The 15659-nt window shown below is 44.0% G+C and overlaps 1 protein-coding gene across 2 annotated transcripts; it reads left to right on the top strand.

Annotated features, from left to right (window-relative positions):
- Positions 1 to 54: 54 nt before the first annotated feature.
- On the top strand, positions 55 to 10998 carry LOC121555549 (solute carrier family 40 member 1-like). Of its 2 annotated transcripts, none has more exons than XM_041869383.2 (9): positions 55 to 155; positions 1457 to 1562; positions 2519 to 2586; positions 2818 to 2977; positions 5071 to 5186; positions 5615 to 5741; positions 5987 to 6265; positions 6592 to 7275; positions 9322 to 10998. In XM_041869383.2, the coding sequence occupies exons 2-9, from the start codon at positions 1460 to 1462 to the stop codon at positions 9585 to 9587; spliced, it is 1803 nt and encodes a 600-aa protein (XP_041725317.1). In that variant the 5' UTR covers positions 55 to 155; positions 1457 to 1459; the 3' UTR covers positions 9588 to 10998. The 2 variants fall into 2 exon arrangements, with proteins under 2 accessions (XP_041725317.1, XP_041725316.1); XM_041869382.2 differs by having other exon boundaries at positions 6589 to 7275.
- Positions 10999 to 15659: the final 4661 nt, after the last annotated feature.

The following is a 15659-nucleotide window of genomic DNA, read 5'->3' as shown; positions in this document are numbered from 1 at the left end:
TGCACTTTTACACACTGATTCTATCAAGCCTTTCAGACTACTGTAGCTTGAATTCCAGCTCTCAGGAAAGAGGAGCATCCCCCATGTAGGACACATGGCAAAAAACAACTCGTCAAGGAGCACCAGCAAGGATTCACCCTAACATCAGAGCCAAGGTGATGTTGGGATCGTTTGAGAAATGTCTTGAGAAATGTTAATATCTTTTTTTTCCCCCATGGAGGATTGGAATTGTTGTCTTGGTTTGCTCTGCAGTTTAGTGCACATTGAAGCAGCATATCGAAGCACAGTGCTAGAAATGCTCAAATGTCTTTGAATTTAGGGATTTAAGTTGTGTTTAAAATGTGTGTTCTTGGCTTGATGTGTTGTGAAATGTCTTCCTGAGGTGCAGTATGTTATTGCCAGACTTGAGGTAAACAGAATGTGTACCCTGCTGCAGATTATTTGACCTAATGACCTATGGGAGCCATCTTATATGTAGGCCTCAGAATCTGAACTGCAAATCATGTTTAATAACGCTGAAATACTATTTGAATTCATTTCAGATGGGCAAAGGCACAAACAACTTAAAAACAACATTTGCGGCGTGATGTACTTTCTCTTTGACAATGTTTTGTCTGAGATACGTTTATATGAGATGGTTTCTGAGATACGAAAGGACGTCATTAAGAGGAGTTACTTGGGATCTAGAATAACGTGCAAGATGTGAAGACTGGTGGCACTGGTGAATCAGAATCCATCCTGTGTCTGTCACTGAACATAATCTGATCTTGTCAAATGTAACCAGACTTTTCCCATGTTTTAGTAAAGTCATGTAGCTAGCCTTTGTGTTGGTCTTTTCTAGAATGGCCCCCTGGTATGTGAATGAGGAAATGGCCAGAGATAAGTGGACATGAGGACATGGTTGATAGATACTGACTTCAACTGATGAACATGTTTGACATGGTTGAGGCTTAATAAGGTGGCCTTCTACTTCATGTCAACAAATCAAACTTTTCTTAAACCTGTCATTTCAATTTGATGTGCTGTTTATAAGGAATTTAATTTATAAAGCAGGGGTGTCAACTCATTCCATGGAGGGCCTAGTGTCTGCTGGTTTTTGTATTTTCCTTTCCATTAAGACCTAGACAACCAGGTGAGGGGAGTTCCTTACTAATTAATGACCTTAATTCCTCAATCAAGTACAAGGGAGGAGCGAAAACCTGCAGACACTCGGCCCTCCGTGGAATGAGTTTGACATGTGTTCTAAAGAATATGTTCAATGAGTGTGTGTTTTTCTATTATTAGTGTATGCCCTTAGGACTCTACAATGCACCCATAGACCTTTACACAAAGACTATTGACTTGAGCAGGCCCATTCTTAATTCTACTAGTTCCATTGAGTTGACAGGCCCCTTCTGTATTCTTGTACAGTAGTTGTATGACCTCTGACACCTGACCTGGCTTGGTCCCTGTACAGGCGATGTCCCTGCGAGCAGATGCAGCCCAGTGTGGAGGGGTGGTGGTGGAGCTTGAGTCTGATGACATCAGGGAGGCTCGGGCCAGGAAGGCCAGGAGTACACCAGGTCAGCTCGTCTATTGCGGGAGGGGAGAGAGAGATGACCAGGACTTTACACTGACCTCATGACCTGACAATACAACTACACAGCTATTACTAAATGAGGATGTAACAACATGTTGTGATTGTCGGAACTACAGACTTACTATATAGGTATAAGATCAACTTAATGTAAAGTGTTAGGTATAAGAGCAACTTAATGTAAAGTGTTAGGTATAAGAGCAACTTAATGTAAAGTGTTAGGTATTAGAGAAACTTAACTTAAAGTGTTAAGTATAAGAGCTACTTAATGTAAAGTGTTAGGTGTAAGAGAAACTTAATGTAAAGTGTTAGGTATAAGAGCAACTTAACGTAAAGTGTTACGTATTAGAGAAACTTAACTTAAAGTGTTAAGTATAAGAGCTACTTAATGTAAAGTGTTAAGTATAAGAGCAACTTAATGTAGTGTTAGGTGTAACAGCTACTTAATGTAAAGTGTTAGGTGTAAGAGAAACTTAATGTAAAGTGTTAGGTATAAGAGAAACGTAATGTAAAGTGTTAGGTATAACAGCTACTTAATGTAAAGTGTTAGGTATAAGAGCAACTTAACGTAAAGTGTTAGGTATTAGAGAAACTTAACTTAAAGTGTTAAGTATAAGAGCTACTTAATGTAAAGTGTTAGGTATAAGAGCAACTTAACATAAAGCGTTAGGTGTAAGAGCAACTTAATGTAAAGTGTTAGGTGTAAGATCTACTTAATGTAAAGTGTTAGGTATAAGAGCAACTTAATGCTTTTGCTTTCTAATCAGGTCAAGTGGTCAGAAAACATCCTGGTCCTAAATATGTTCAGACATACTCTGATGACCAGTGCTTAATATTAGGTAGTTTTACAGCTTTATTTGCAGAATGTGTCCTGTAGATCCGTAATGATGTTACCTCTGGTTATTGTTCATGTTACTGTGTGTCTCTGTTGATACTCACCAGGGTCAGCCCTCATCTACCTCAGGGGCCCTAAATTCCTGATCTACGTCAGTGGAGCACTGTCCATGTGGGTAAGAAGCCTTTTCATGTAACAACAATGGGTAAGGGAGCTACAAAGCCATACCGGCTGGACACTATACAGTTTATGTGTCATCAACCTGGTAGTATCTTACAAATCAATGAAAGATCAAAACAATTTACATTTCTCTTATGACATAAAGCCCTAGAAAGAGTAAAAAGCTAAAAGCCAAAAGCTAAAAACGTTTTTTCTCAGTCATGATAACTATTTGTCTTTCTAATAGGGTGACCGTATGTGGCACTTTGCCATTTCGGTGTTCCTGATCGAGCTGTATGGTCGTAACCTGCTGCTGACCGCAATATTCGGCTTGGTGGTGGCGGGGTCAGTGCTGCTGCTGGGGGCATTGATTGGGGACTGGGTTGACCGCAACCCCAGGAACAAAGGTTAGACCAACAATAATTTATATCTACATCTATAGGGACTGACATCTAGTCCCAAATGGCACCCTAAAGGTACTGCAATATAATATGGAATAGGATGCCATTTGGGACACAGTCCTAATTTCCTGCCTCTCAGGGGCCCTCTGCAGTTCAAACAATAACAAAGTTGTCACCCCGCCACTGTTTTGGTAAATTGCTGAGGGATGGGGATGGATAAATGTAACCACTCTCAAATTCATAGTTGGAGCTATGGACGCAAGTACTGACCATCCATGAGATGCAAATGATAGTTTTAATCATGTTTTGAAGCTATACCGTGTTAGTTTACAATTACAAAGTAAAACAATAGTATATTTGGGGTTCTGATGGGGTACGACAGATGAACTAAGCTCATGAGTCATTTACAAGTTATATTCTTTTAGACTCAATGGCTATATACAGTGCATTCCGAAAGTCTTCAGACACATACTAAAATGGATAAAACATTAATTTTTTTCTCATCAATCTACACACAATAACCCATAATGAATAGAAATTTTGGCACATTTATTAAAAACAAAAAACAGAAAAACCTTATTTACATAAGTATTCAGACCCTTTGCTATCAGACTTGAAATTGATCTCAGGTGCATCCTGTTTCCATTGATCATCCTTGAGATGTTTCTACAACTTGATTGGAGTCCACCTGTGGTCAATTCAATTGATTGGACATGATTTGGAAAGGCACACACCTGTCTATATAAGGTCTCACAGTTGACAGTGCATGTCAGAGCAAAAAACAAGCCATGAGGTCGAAGGAATTGTACGTAGAGCTCCGAGACAGGATTGTGTTGAGGCACAGATCTGGGGAAGGGTACCAAAAAATGTCTGCAGCATTGAAGGTCCCCAAGAACACAATGGCCTCCATCATTCTTAAATGGAAGAAGTTAGGAAGACTCTTCCTAGAGCTGGCCACCCGGCCAAACTGAGCAATCGGAGGAGAAGGGCCTTGGTCAGGGAGGGGACCAAGAACCCAATGGTCACTCTGACAGAGCTCCAGAGTTCCTCTGTGGAGATGGGATAACCTTCCAGAAGGACAACCATCTCTGAAGCCCTCCACCAATCAGGCCTTTATGGTAGAGTGGTCAGACAGAAGCCACTCCTCAGTAAAAGGCACGACAGCCCGCTTAGAGTTTGCCAAAAGGCACCTAAAGGACTCAGACCATGAGAAACAAGATTCTCTGGACTGATGAAACCAAGATTGAACTCTTTGGCCTGAATGCCAAGCGTCACGTCTGGAGGAAACCTGGCAGCATCATGCTGTGGGGATGTTTTTCAGCAGCAGGGACTGGGAGACTAGTCAGGATCGAGGGAAAGATGAACGGAGCAAAGTACAGAGTGATCCTTGATGAAAACCTGCTCTAGAGCGTGCAGAACCTCAGACTGGGGTGAAGGTTCACCTTCCAACAGAATAACAACCCTAAGCACACAGCCAAGCAGGAGTGGCTTCGGGACAAGTCTCTGAATGTCCTTGAGTGGCCCAGCCAGAGCCCGGACTTGAACCAGATCGAACATCTCTGGAGAGACCTGAAAATAGCTGTACAACGACGCTCCCCCTCCAACCTGATAGCGCTTGAGAAGATCTGCAGAGAAGAATGGGAGAAACTCCCCAAATGCAGGTGTGCCAAGCTTGTAGCGTCATACCCAAGAAGACTTGAGGCTGTAATCGCTGCCAAAGGTGCTTAAACAATGTACTGATTAAAGGGTCTTGAATACTTATGTAAATGTGATATTTCCATTTTCTATTTGTAATAAATTTGCAAACATTTATAAAAAGCTGTTTTTCTTTGTCATTATGGGGTATTGTGTAGATTCATGAGGGAAAAACTATTTCATCCATTTTAGAATAAGGCTGTAACGTAACAAAATATGGAAAAGGTCAAGGGGTCTGAATACTTTCCGAATGCACTGTATCATTACTTTTAAAGTCCCAAAATGTATGTACTGTAGCAACTGCAGATTGCCCCTTTAAGACCAATGATGTATTTATGATTCTCTGAAATGCATTGTTACAGAATATTTTAGAATCTTAGTTTCTTCTCCCTCCTTGGTTTTAGTGGCGCATGCATCGTTGTTGGTTCAGAACATTTCAGTGACGGTGTGTAGCATTGTGCTCATGTTGGTCTTCTCATATAAACAGTGGATTGAGAGCATTTGGGATGGCTGGTTAACTGTGAGTATGTTTCTCCCTTTCTCTCCCATACCATCTAAACTCTCATGATGTGAACCTACAGTATGTTTTGGAATCAGACATGGATTCAAATAGTATTTGTATCCTTTCAAAGACTTTATCTGCACTTGATTGAGTATGCCTGGTGCAATGGAACCAATGGAATAGTCCTAAAAGTACAAATTCCACCCATCCTGTGCTCCAGGCATGCTCAATCAAACGCTCAATGTATTTGAAAGAAAATGAATACTATTTAAACCCCAGGTCTCTTGAGAATCAGGCTTGATATATGATTGTAAACTGCTGTGACGGTTGCTGTTTCTACTGCCACTGTTCTGTGTCCATGTTGTTGCTGCTGCTGCTGTTCTGAGCCTCCTGCTGCTCTGTGCTGTCATGCGTAGTAACGTGTTGCATCACAAAACTTACACAAGGTGGTTTGTTATACGGTGGTGATCGTCCTGGCAGATGTGGCTAACCTAGCAAGCACGGCGCTGACCATCGCCATCCAGAGGGACTGGATTGTGGTTATCACTGGCTACAACCGGGGTCACCTCGCCGGTGAGACTGGCAGACCTGCCGCAAGCTATTACATCATGAGGGATTGTTGTTTCTGTTTCAGCTGCTGAACTGGCTGGTGGTTAAAGCACATCAAGTTTATCAGACACTCTATGTATTTAGTTTTTCTAGGATGTATCACATGCATTACAATAGAAGTAGAAGAGGTTGCTAATTTAGGCATTAGTGCAAACTGGTAGCACAAGTTCTAATATCACCGCAACCTTTGGTTTGATTCTGATCTGAAGGGATGAATGCTACCATGCGGCGCATCGATCAGGTGACCAACATCCTGGCACCACTGTCGGTGGGACAGGTCATGACCCTGGCCTCCAACGTGATTGGCTGCGGCTTCATCCTGGGCTGGAACCTGGTGTCCCTCATAGTGGAGTTTATCTTCCTGTCTCGGGTCTACCGCATTGTCCCGGCGCTGTCAGTCAAACCGCCCACGCCCGAGGACGGCCAGGCCTCCCTGGAGAGACCAGAAGAGAGGACCGAGGGACTGGTGGAGAAAAGGGGGTCACAAGGTCAGTTTCCTTGGGGTCCTGGTGTCCTGGTCACCGTGTGACTGCTTTAGTAGTTGAGTTGGTCAAGTAAAGTATAGTGGATCTTCCAACCTATTTCATCCAACTTTACAGTGAAGTATAGCTTTACTTTACAGTAAAAGTGGCTGAAATTGGTTGGAAGATACGTGAGGTCAAGAAACCTAACTGTAACTCCACAACATGCACAGCACATACATGCTTATTCATCTCTATGGAAAAGCAGTACTACTTGAAAACACCATTGCCCTAAGTTAGTTAATGGATGATGTTAGCAGCATGACTGATGTTTGCCCTCTCCCTCTCAGTAGAGCAGAGTGAGGTGGTGACATCAGCCCCGGGCCTCAGCGATGACGACATGAGCCTGAAGGAGATCACCAACCTGCCTCTGTGTTTCGGACGCTTCCGCTGGCTCCTGAGCACCTGTAAGGACGGCTGGAGGGCCTACTACCGCCAGGATGTCTTCCTGGCTGGGATGGGCCTGGCCTTCCTCTACACAACTGTCCTTGGCTTCGACTGCATCACCACCGGTTACGCCTACACCCAGGGCATCAGTGGCTCCCTGCTCAGTCTGCTGATGGGCGTCTCGGCTATAACAGGCCTCATGGGCACAGTCATGTTCACCAAGCTGAGGAAGGCCTACGGTTTAGTCAACACAGGCATCATCTCCAGCTGTCTCCATCTTTGCTGTCTGCTGCTGTGTGTGTGTTCTGTGTTTGCCCCTGGCAGCCCCATGGACCTCAGCCTGCTCATGCCCTTCCTGGACACCAACGCCAACTCGTCGTTGGCGGCGGCCGGGGGGATGGTGGCGGGCCAGAGGCAGAAACACACCTACCCGATGCGGGGTGGCATTAATCAGCCGCTGCTGCCCGACCGCTCGTCCATCCACTGGACCAACAACACGGTGCTGTTTGAGAACATGCCGTCGGGCACGGAGCCAGACTCCTACATCTCTATAATCCTGTTGTTCTTGGGTGTCATCACAGCACGCATCGGTGAGTAAGAGGGACGACCAGGCCCAGGCCCTTCACAATTGGATTGAGTTAGTGGTTTGCTGATCCACAGCTTAACAATAGCAACTGTATTATACATATTTCTAGCATAGGCTGTGGGTATTCAGTTCTTTGAAACTCAACAGTAAATTAGTTCAAATAGCGTTGGAAGATAATCATTTTCGTATTATACCAGAAAAATGCTTACCAGTTTTGATTGCAGTGTCTGACTGAATAGAAACTACTGCAATGGATCCATAGCATAGTGGTATACAGTGGGGGAAAAAAGTATTTAGTCAGCCACCAATTGTGCAAGTTCTCCCACTTAAAAAGATGAGAGAGGCCTGTAATTTTCATCATAGGTACACGTCAACTATGACAGACAAATTGAGATTTTTTTTTTTAGAAAATCACATTGTAGGATTTTTAATGAATTTATTTGCAAATTATGGTGGAAAATAAGTATTTGGTCACCTACAAACAAGCAAGATTTCTGGCTCTCACAGACCTGTAACTTCTTCTTTAAGAGGCTCCTCTGTCCTCCACTCGTTACCTGTATTAATGGCACCTGTTTGGACTTGTTATCAGTATAAAAGACACCTGTCCACAACCTCAAACAGTCACACTCCAAACTCCACTATGGCCAAGACCAAAGAGCTGTCAAAGGACACCAGAAACAAAATTGTAGACCTGCACCAGGCTGGGAAGACTGAATCTGCAATAGGTAAGCAGCTTGGTTTGAAGAAATCAACTGTGGGAGCAATTATTAGGAAATGGAAGACATACAAGACCACTGATAATCTCCCTCGATCTGGGGCTCCACGCAAGATCTCACCCCATGGGGTCAAAATGATCACAAGAACGGTGAGCAAAAATCCCAGAACCACACGGGGGGACCTAGTGAATGACCTGCAGATAGCTGGGACCAAAGTAACAAAGCCTACCATCAGTAACACACTACGCCGCCAGGGACTCAAATCCTGCAGTGCCAGACGTGTCCCCCTGCTTAAGCCAGTACATGTCCAGGCCCGTCTGAAGTTTTGCTAGAGTGCATTTGGATGATCCAGAAGAGGATTGGGAGAATGTCATATGGTCAGATGAAACCAAAATATAATTTTTTGGTAAAAACTCAACTCGTCGTGTTTGGAGGACAAAGAATGCTGAGTTGCACCCAAAGAACACCATACCTACTGTGAAGCATGGGGGTGGAAACATCATGCTTTGGGGCTGTTTTTCTGCAAAGGACCAGGACGACTGATCCGTGTAAAGGAAAGAATGAATGGGGCCATGTATCGTGTGATTTTGAGTGAAAACCTCCTTCCATCAGCAAGGGCATTGAAGATGAAACGTGGCTGGGTCTTTCAGCATGACAATGATCCCAAACACACCGCCCGGGCAACGAAGGAGTGGCTTTGCAAGAAGCATTTCAAGGTCCTGGAGTGGCCTAGCCAGTCTCCAGATCTCAACCCCATAGAAAATCTTTGGAGGGAGTTGAAAGTCCGTGTTGCCCAGCGACAGCCCCAAAACATCACTGCTCTAGAGGAGATCTGCATGGAGGAATGGGCCAAAATACCAGCAACAGTGTGTGAAAACCTTGTGAAGACTTACAGAAAACGTTTGACCTGTGTCATTGCCAACAAAGGGTATATAACAAAGTATTGAGAAACTTTTGTTATTGACCAAATACTTATTTTCCACCATAATTTGCAAATAAATTCATTAAAAATCCTACAATGTGATTTTCTTGATTTTTTTCCCTCATTTTGTCTGTCATAGTTGATGTGTACCTATGATGAAAATTACAGACCTCTCTCATCTTTTTAAGTGGGAGAACTTGCACAATTGGTGGCTGACTAAATACTTTTTTCCCCCACTGTATCTGTATAGACTATAGTGTAGTGGTCTGTCTGTATAGACTATAGTGTAGTGGTCTGTCTGTATAGACTATAATGTAGTGGTCTGTCTGTATAGACTATAGTGTAGTGGTCTGTCTGTATTGACTATAGCAACCATTGACCGTCTGTTCTCTGTGTATCCTGTGTGTTCCAGGTCTGTGGTCCTTCGACCTGACCGTGACCCAGCTGCTTCAGGAGAACATCTGTGAGTCGGAACGCGGCGTGGTCAACGGCGTCCAGAGCTCCATGAACTACCTGATGGACCTTCTCCACTTCATCATGGTCATCTCTGCTCCGCAGCCGCAGCACTTTGGCATCCTGGTCATCATATCTGTACTGTTCATCACCACGGGACACACCATGTACTTCCTGTACGCACGCAAAGCCAAGAGAAAACCTGCCAGACGCCTGGACACGTAGGGAGGCCGTAACAAAGAATCCAACCACGTGCCCAGAGACTCCACTCTGCCAGCGCCTGCCTGTGAAATGAATGTCGCTTCTCTCTTGTTCCCTCTGCGCTCTCATTGCTAGGCAACAATACAATACTCTAACACCCCTGCCCCCCCCCCCCATCCAGCCATTCATTCCAGCACAACACAGCAAGTGTCTGTCGTGTCCCCCCCAACCTGGTTGCTATCTCCCTGCATGGCCAGGTGTAGTATGGCCAAGTGATAAGGTACAGAAACCAGAACTCAGGTGAACTAGAGTAGGATCCAGCTTTTCCCTTCTGTACATAAGTTGATGTGGTTGCAACAGATGCAGTATTGGTTCCCCACCGTGGTAGGTTCTCCCACCTCAGTGTTGATCCCCCACCGTGGTAGGTTCTCCCACCTCAGGCAAAGGGCACAGAGGGCAGGCCTATGCAGCAGCAGCAGCAGAGCACGCCTTTCCAGCAATTTTGGATTACTGCAAGAGCTTCATTATGGTAGTCTGTTAACCCACTCAGCATTTTGGATGGGAGTTGGATGGATGGATGGATGTATTTTTCTAACCTTCACACAGTAAATAACTGGGCATGGTGAAGCAGATGACAGTAACAAAGAGAAGCAGAAACGAGACTCAACAACTTTAACAAGTGGCAAACATGTTACTGATCCGTCCACTTGGAAATAATCCAGGAAGTCCAAAAGGAAAACTAAAGGGAAGTTGTTGTCAGATTGTGAGATACTGAAGATTATAAAGGAGTCCCCCTTGATGGACAGAAGAGGCAGGATGTAGAGTAATCTTCTCCTGGTCTGTTTCTCTGTGGATGAATCAGGAAGACATGCCTAGCTTTCAAATCAATCACTAAGACGCATTTCAGTGCATATTGATTAACAAATGATATCATTCAACAATATCTATAATATAAACCGGATCGTAGGAACGTATCATAAGAACATAAAGACAGTAAGAAAAAATATAACATGCATTGAAATCAGAGGAAATCACGTTCTCTTTACACACATTTTAATTTAATCAAAATGACCATAATTGCTTGTGTACTTAGATAACTGAAAATTGCTTCCAAATTGTAAATGCTTTTCCTTCACATAGAAACAGAGTGATATTAATGCAGTTTGACAAATTTATAGCAACCAGATTTTTACTTACTCTTTCATTTGTGACATGTTTTGAGATCAGTGTTTAATAGATTGATAGGTCAGTATGATCTTGGATTATGGCTGTGTTGTACCACACTAGAACCCCTGCGCATCCTGTTTCCTTGTTGTTCTCATGAACTAAAACAGAACCTTACCTCAGTACAGTACAAGAAAACCGTGTTTGAAAAACTGACTTGGACATGTCTCTCAGCTACAGTGGGGAGAACAAGTATTTGATACACTGCCGATTTTGCAGGTTTTCCTACTTACAAAGCATGTAGAGGTCTGTAATTTTTATCATAGGTACACTTCAACTGTGAGAGACTGAATCTAAAACAAAAATCCAGAAAATCACATTGTATGATTTTTAAGTAATTAATTTGCATTTTATTGCATGACATAAGTATTTGATACATCAGAAAAGCAGAACTTAAAATTTGGTACAGAAACCTTTGTTTGCAATTACAGAGATCATACATTTCCTGTAGGTCTTGACCAGGTTTGCGCACACTGTAGCAGGGATTTTGGCCCACTCCTCCATACAGACCTTCTCCAGATCCTTCAGGTTTCGGGGCTGTCGTTGGGCAATACGGACTTTCAGCTCCCTCCAAAGATTTTCTATTGGGTTCAGGTCTGGAGACTGGCTAGGCCACTCCAGGACCTTGAGATGCTTCTTACGGAGCCACTCATTAGTTGCCCTGGCTGTGTGTTTCGGGTCGTTGTCATGCTAGAAGACCCAGCCACGACCCATCGTCAATGCTCTTACTGAGGGAAGGAGGTTGTTGGCCAAGATCTCGCGATACATGGCCCCATCCATCCTCCCCTCAATACGGTGCAGTCGTCCTGTCCCCTTTGCAGAAAAGCATCCCCAAAGAATTATGTTTCCACCTCCATGCTTCACGGTTGGGATGGTGTTCTTGGGGTTGTACTCATCCTTCTTCTTCCTCCAAACACGGCGAGTGGAGTTTAGACCAAAAAGCTCTATTTTTGTCTCATCAGACCACATGACCTTCTCCCATTCCTCCTCTGGATCATCCAGATGGTCATTGGCAAACTTCAGATGGGCCTGGACATGCGCTGGCTTGAGCAGGGGGACCTTGCGTGCGCTGCAGGATTTTAATCCATGACGGCGTAGTATGTTACTAATGGAGCCTCAGACCGAGGGTGATTGACCGTCATCTTGAACTTCTTCCATTTTCTAATAATTGCGCCAACAGTTGTTGCCTTCTCACCAAGCTGCTTGCCTATTGTCCTGTAGCCCATCCCAGCCTTGTGCAGGTCTACAATGTCCTTACACAGCTCTCTGGTCTTGGCCATTGTGGAGAGGTTGGAGTCTGTGAGAGTCGGAATTCTTACTGGTTGGTAGGTGATCAAATACTTATGTCATGCAATAAAATGCTAATTAATTACTTAAAAATCATACAATGTGATTTTCTGGATTTTTGTTTTAGATTCCGTCTCTCACAGTTGAAGTGTACCTATGATAAAAATTACAGACCTCTACATGCTTTGTAAGTAGGAAAACCTGCAAAATCGGCAGTGTATCAAATACTTGTTCTCCCCACTGTATGTACGGCCATCTTTTTTGTACAGTGGCAATACCATCAAAGTTTAACTCTTTGTCATGCAAACAGAATCCCATTACAATTTATTTGTTTTTATAGCATATTTTCCTGTGACGTATTGTTCACTTACATCTATAATTTGTTGTCCTTTTCTGTTTCAGACTGTTATTTATGATGACAATAAACACGGATTAAGATGTCTTTGTATTTTGACTTGAAATATTTTGTTACCAATATTTCCCTCCATTCATCAAAGCTCATTATGAACTGATTTGGATGTCTAAAAGTCGTAGTTATGACGAGTCCAGGGGATTTCCGGGAGTTTCTCAGACACGAGTTCTGTAAGTTTCCAATAATTCAGAGAGCACATGGACGCAGCATCATAAATGACAGTCAGTATACAGTACATGTACCGCACCACGTTTAGCTTCCAGTCATTTTGTCCAGAAGAAGGCTCCAAAATGCCCCTCACTGCATGCCAAGCACCGAACAAGTCTGCTTCTGACCCTACCCAGTCCCAGTTAATCACCTCCATAAATAAAGGCTCCATTTCAACCTTCCTGAGTTAACGTTTTAGTTGGACCCTTTCCCAGAGTATAGCCTACCTCATGACTCTAATAATATTAATACTGCCTGTCCCTTGTGGACCTTGCGCATATTTAATAGAGATATTTCCCAGATCCTTGGCTCCCATAGTGGCATAAGGCATTAGAGATTCTGCTGACATGCTCGCAGCGCGGATCTTACTGAGCTTGCATTTTGACCGCTGGAGAGAAGACAGGATGTTCACAAATAGAACCACAGGTGAAGCCCCGTCCCCAATTAATCAGGAAGTAGGAAGTAGGCCTAGTTCTGCCTCCTCTCTACATGGCAGAGAGAGAGAGAGAGAGAGATGAACGAGAGAGACAGATTAATAGAGAGAGAGAGAGAGAGAGAGAGAGAGAGAGAGAGAGAGAGAGAGAGAGAGAGAGAGAGAGAGAGAGAGAGAGAGAGAGAGAGAGAGAGAGAGAGAGAGAGATGAAAAGGGAGGAGGAAGAAGAGGAGGGGATCAGGCTGTGGCAATTATCTCAACACTCTTTTATAGTAATATAATTTGCCTCATACAATTTCACCTGCAATGACTCTCATGGCCAGCAGAGGTCAATGTCACTCTGGGATGTCAAGCACAAGAAATCCCCAAGTAAACCTGTCAATTGGGATTGCTTCAGGCAGTGTGCAATATTACCCAACAATATACCCAATTGAATGATGGAGCGGATCCTCAGAGCTGCTAAACTCTCAGTGGCTGTCACGAGCTGTCAGAGGAGATTATTCTGGTCTGGGATGGATTTATCTTCGGGGCCAACACAGACTAACGACACAGTCCAACTCACTGTCAATCTGGATTCAATGCAGCAAATGACAAAATGGACTGATACCTCAGCTTTATTCTTGGCCCTCTTAATAAAGTGCGAACTCATATGATCACAATAACATACCATCGTCTTGATATTACTGTTACAGTATCTTCATCATGTTATTACATTCAACTAATAATATGAATGAATCCCTGTATGATATTGTGCAATATCAAATATCATCAGTTCAGTTATTGAAGTGAATTTAAAATGACATGAGACAGAGGTAGTCTAGCTAGACAGAGATAGTGGAGTTGGAGTGAGTCAGATTTTAGGCACATTCTTTCTTCTTAGGGATGGATCAAAATGTACACTGCTCAAAAAAATAAAAGGAACACTTAAACAACACATCCTAGATCTGAATGAATGAAATAATCTTATTAAATACTTTTTTCTTTACATAGTTGAATGTGCTGACAACAAAATCACACAAAAATGATCAATGGAAAATCAAATGTATCAACCCATGGAGGTCTGGATTTGGAGTCACCCTCAAAACTAAAGTGGAAAACCACATTACAGGCTGATCCAACTTTGATGTAATGTCCTTAAAACAAGTCAAAATGAGGCTCAGTAGTGTGTGTGGCCTCCACGTGCCTGTATGACCTCCCTACAACGCCTGGGCATGCTCCTGATGAGGTGGCGGATGGTCTCCTGAGGGATCTCCTCCCAGACCTGGACTAAAGCATCCGCCAACTCCTGGACAGTCTGTGGTGCAACGTGGCGTTGGTGGATGGAGCGAGACATGATGTCCCAGATGTGCTCAATTGGATTCAGGTCTGGGGAACGGGTGGGCCAGTCCATAGCATCAATGCCTTCCTCTTGCAGGAACTGCTGACACACTCCAGCCACATAAGGTCTAGCATTGTCTTGCATTAGGAGGAACCCAGGGCCAACCGCACCAGCATATGGTCTCACAAGAGGTCTGAGGATCTCATCTCGGTACCTAATGGCAGTCAGGCTACCTCTGGCGAGCACATGGAGGGCTGTGCGGCCCCCCAAAGAAATGCCATCCCACACCATGACTGACCCACTGCCAAACCGGTCATGCTGGAGGATGTTGCAGGCAGCAGAACGTTCTCCACGGCGTCTCCAGACTCTGTCACGTCTGTCACATGCTCAGTGTGAACCTGCTTTCATCTGTGAAGAGCACATGGCGCCAGTGGCGGATTTGCCAATCTTGGTGTTCTCTGGCAAATGCCAAACGTCCTGCACGGTGTTGGGCTGTAAGCACAACCCCCACCTGTGGACGTCGGGCCCTCATACCACACTCATGGAGTCTGTTTCTGACCGTTTGAGCAGACACATGCACATTTGTGGCCTGCTGGAGGTCATTTTGCAAAGGCGGAGGTAGCAGTCCTGCTGCTGGGTTGTTGCCCTCCTACGGCCTCCTCCACGTCTCCTGATGTACTGGCCTGTCTCCTGGTAGCGCCTCCATGCTCTGGACACTACGCTGACAGACACAGCAAACCTTCTTGCCACAGCTCGCATTGATGTGCCATCCTGGTTGAGCTGCACTATCTGAGCCACTTGTGTGGGTTGTAGACTCCGTCTCATGCTACCACTAGAGTGAAAGCACCGCCAGCATTCAAAAGTGACCAAAACATCAGCCAGGAAGCATAGGAACTGAGAAGTGGTCTGTGGTCGCCACCTGCAAAACCAGTCCTTTATTGGGGGTGTCTTGCTAATTGCCTATAATTTCCACCTGTTGTCTATTCCATTTGCACAACAGCATGTGACATGTATTGTCAATCAGTGTTGCTTCCTAAGTGGACAGTTTGATTTCACAGAAGTGTGATTGACTTGGAGTTACATTGTGTTGTTTAAGTGTTCCCTTTATTTTTTTTTGCAGTGTATATAATGGTTAGCTGGAGGAAAATGGGGGAGGTTCATGCATTTTCAATTTCAGTCAAGGGGAGGGTTTAGTGTTTAAAAAAAATATCTAGT

The sequence above is a fragment of the Coregonus clupeaformis genome, unplaced genomic scaffold, assembly GCF_020615455.1.
Source record: "Coregonus clupeaformis isolate EN_2021a unplaced genomic scaffold, ASM2061545v1 scaf0049, whole genome shotgun sequence".
Taxonomy (NCBI): Eukaryota; Metazoa; Chordata; class Actinopteri; order Salmoniformes; family Salmonidae; genus Coregonus; species Coregonus clupeaformis.
Note: the sequence above shows the minus strand (reverse complement) of the source record. Positions and strands in the feature narration are given on the sequence as shown.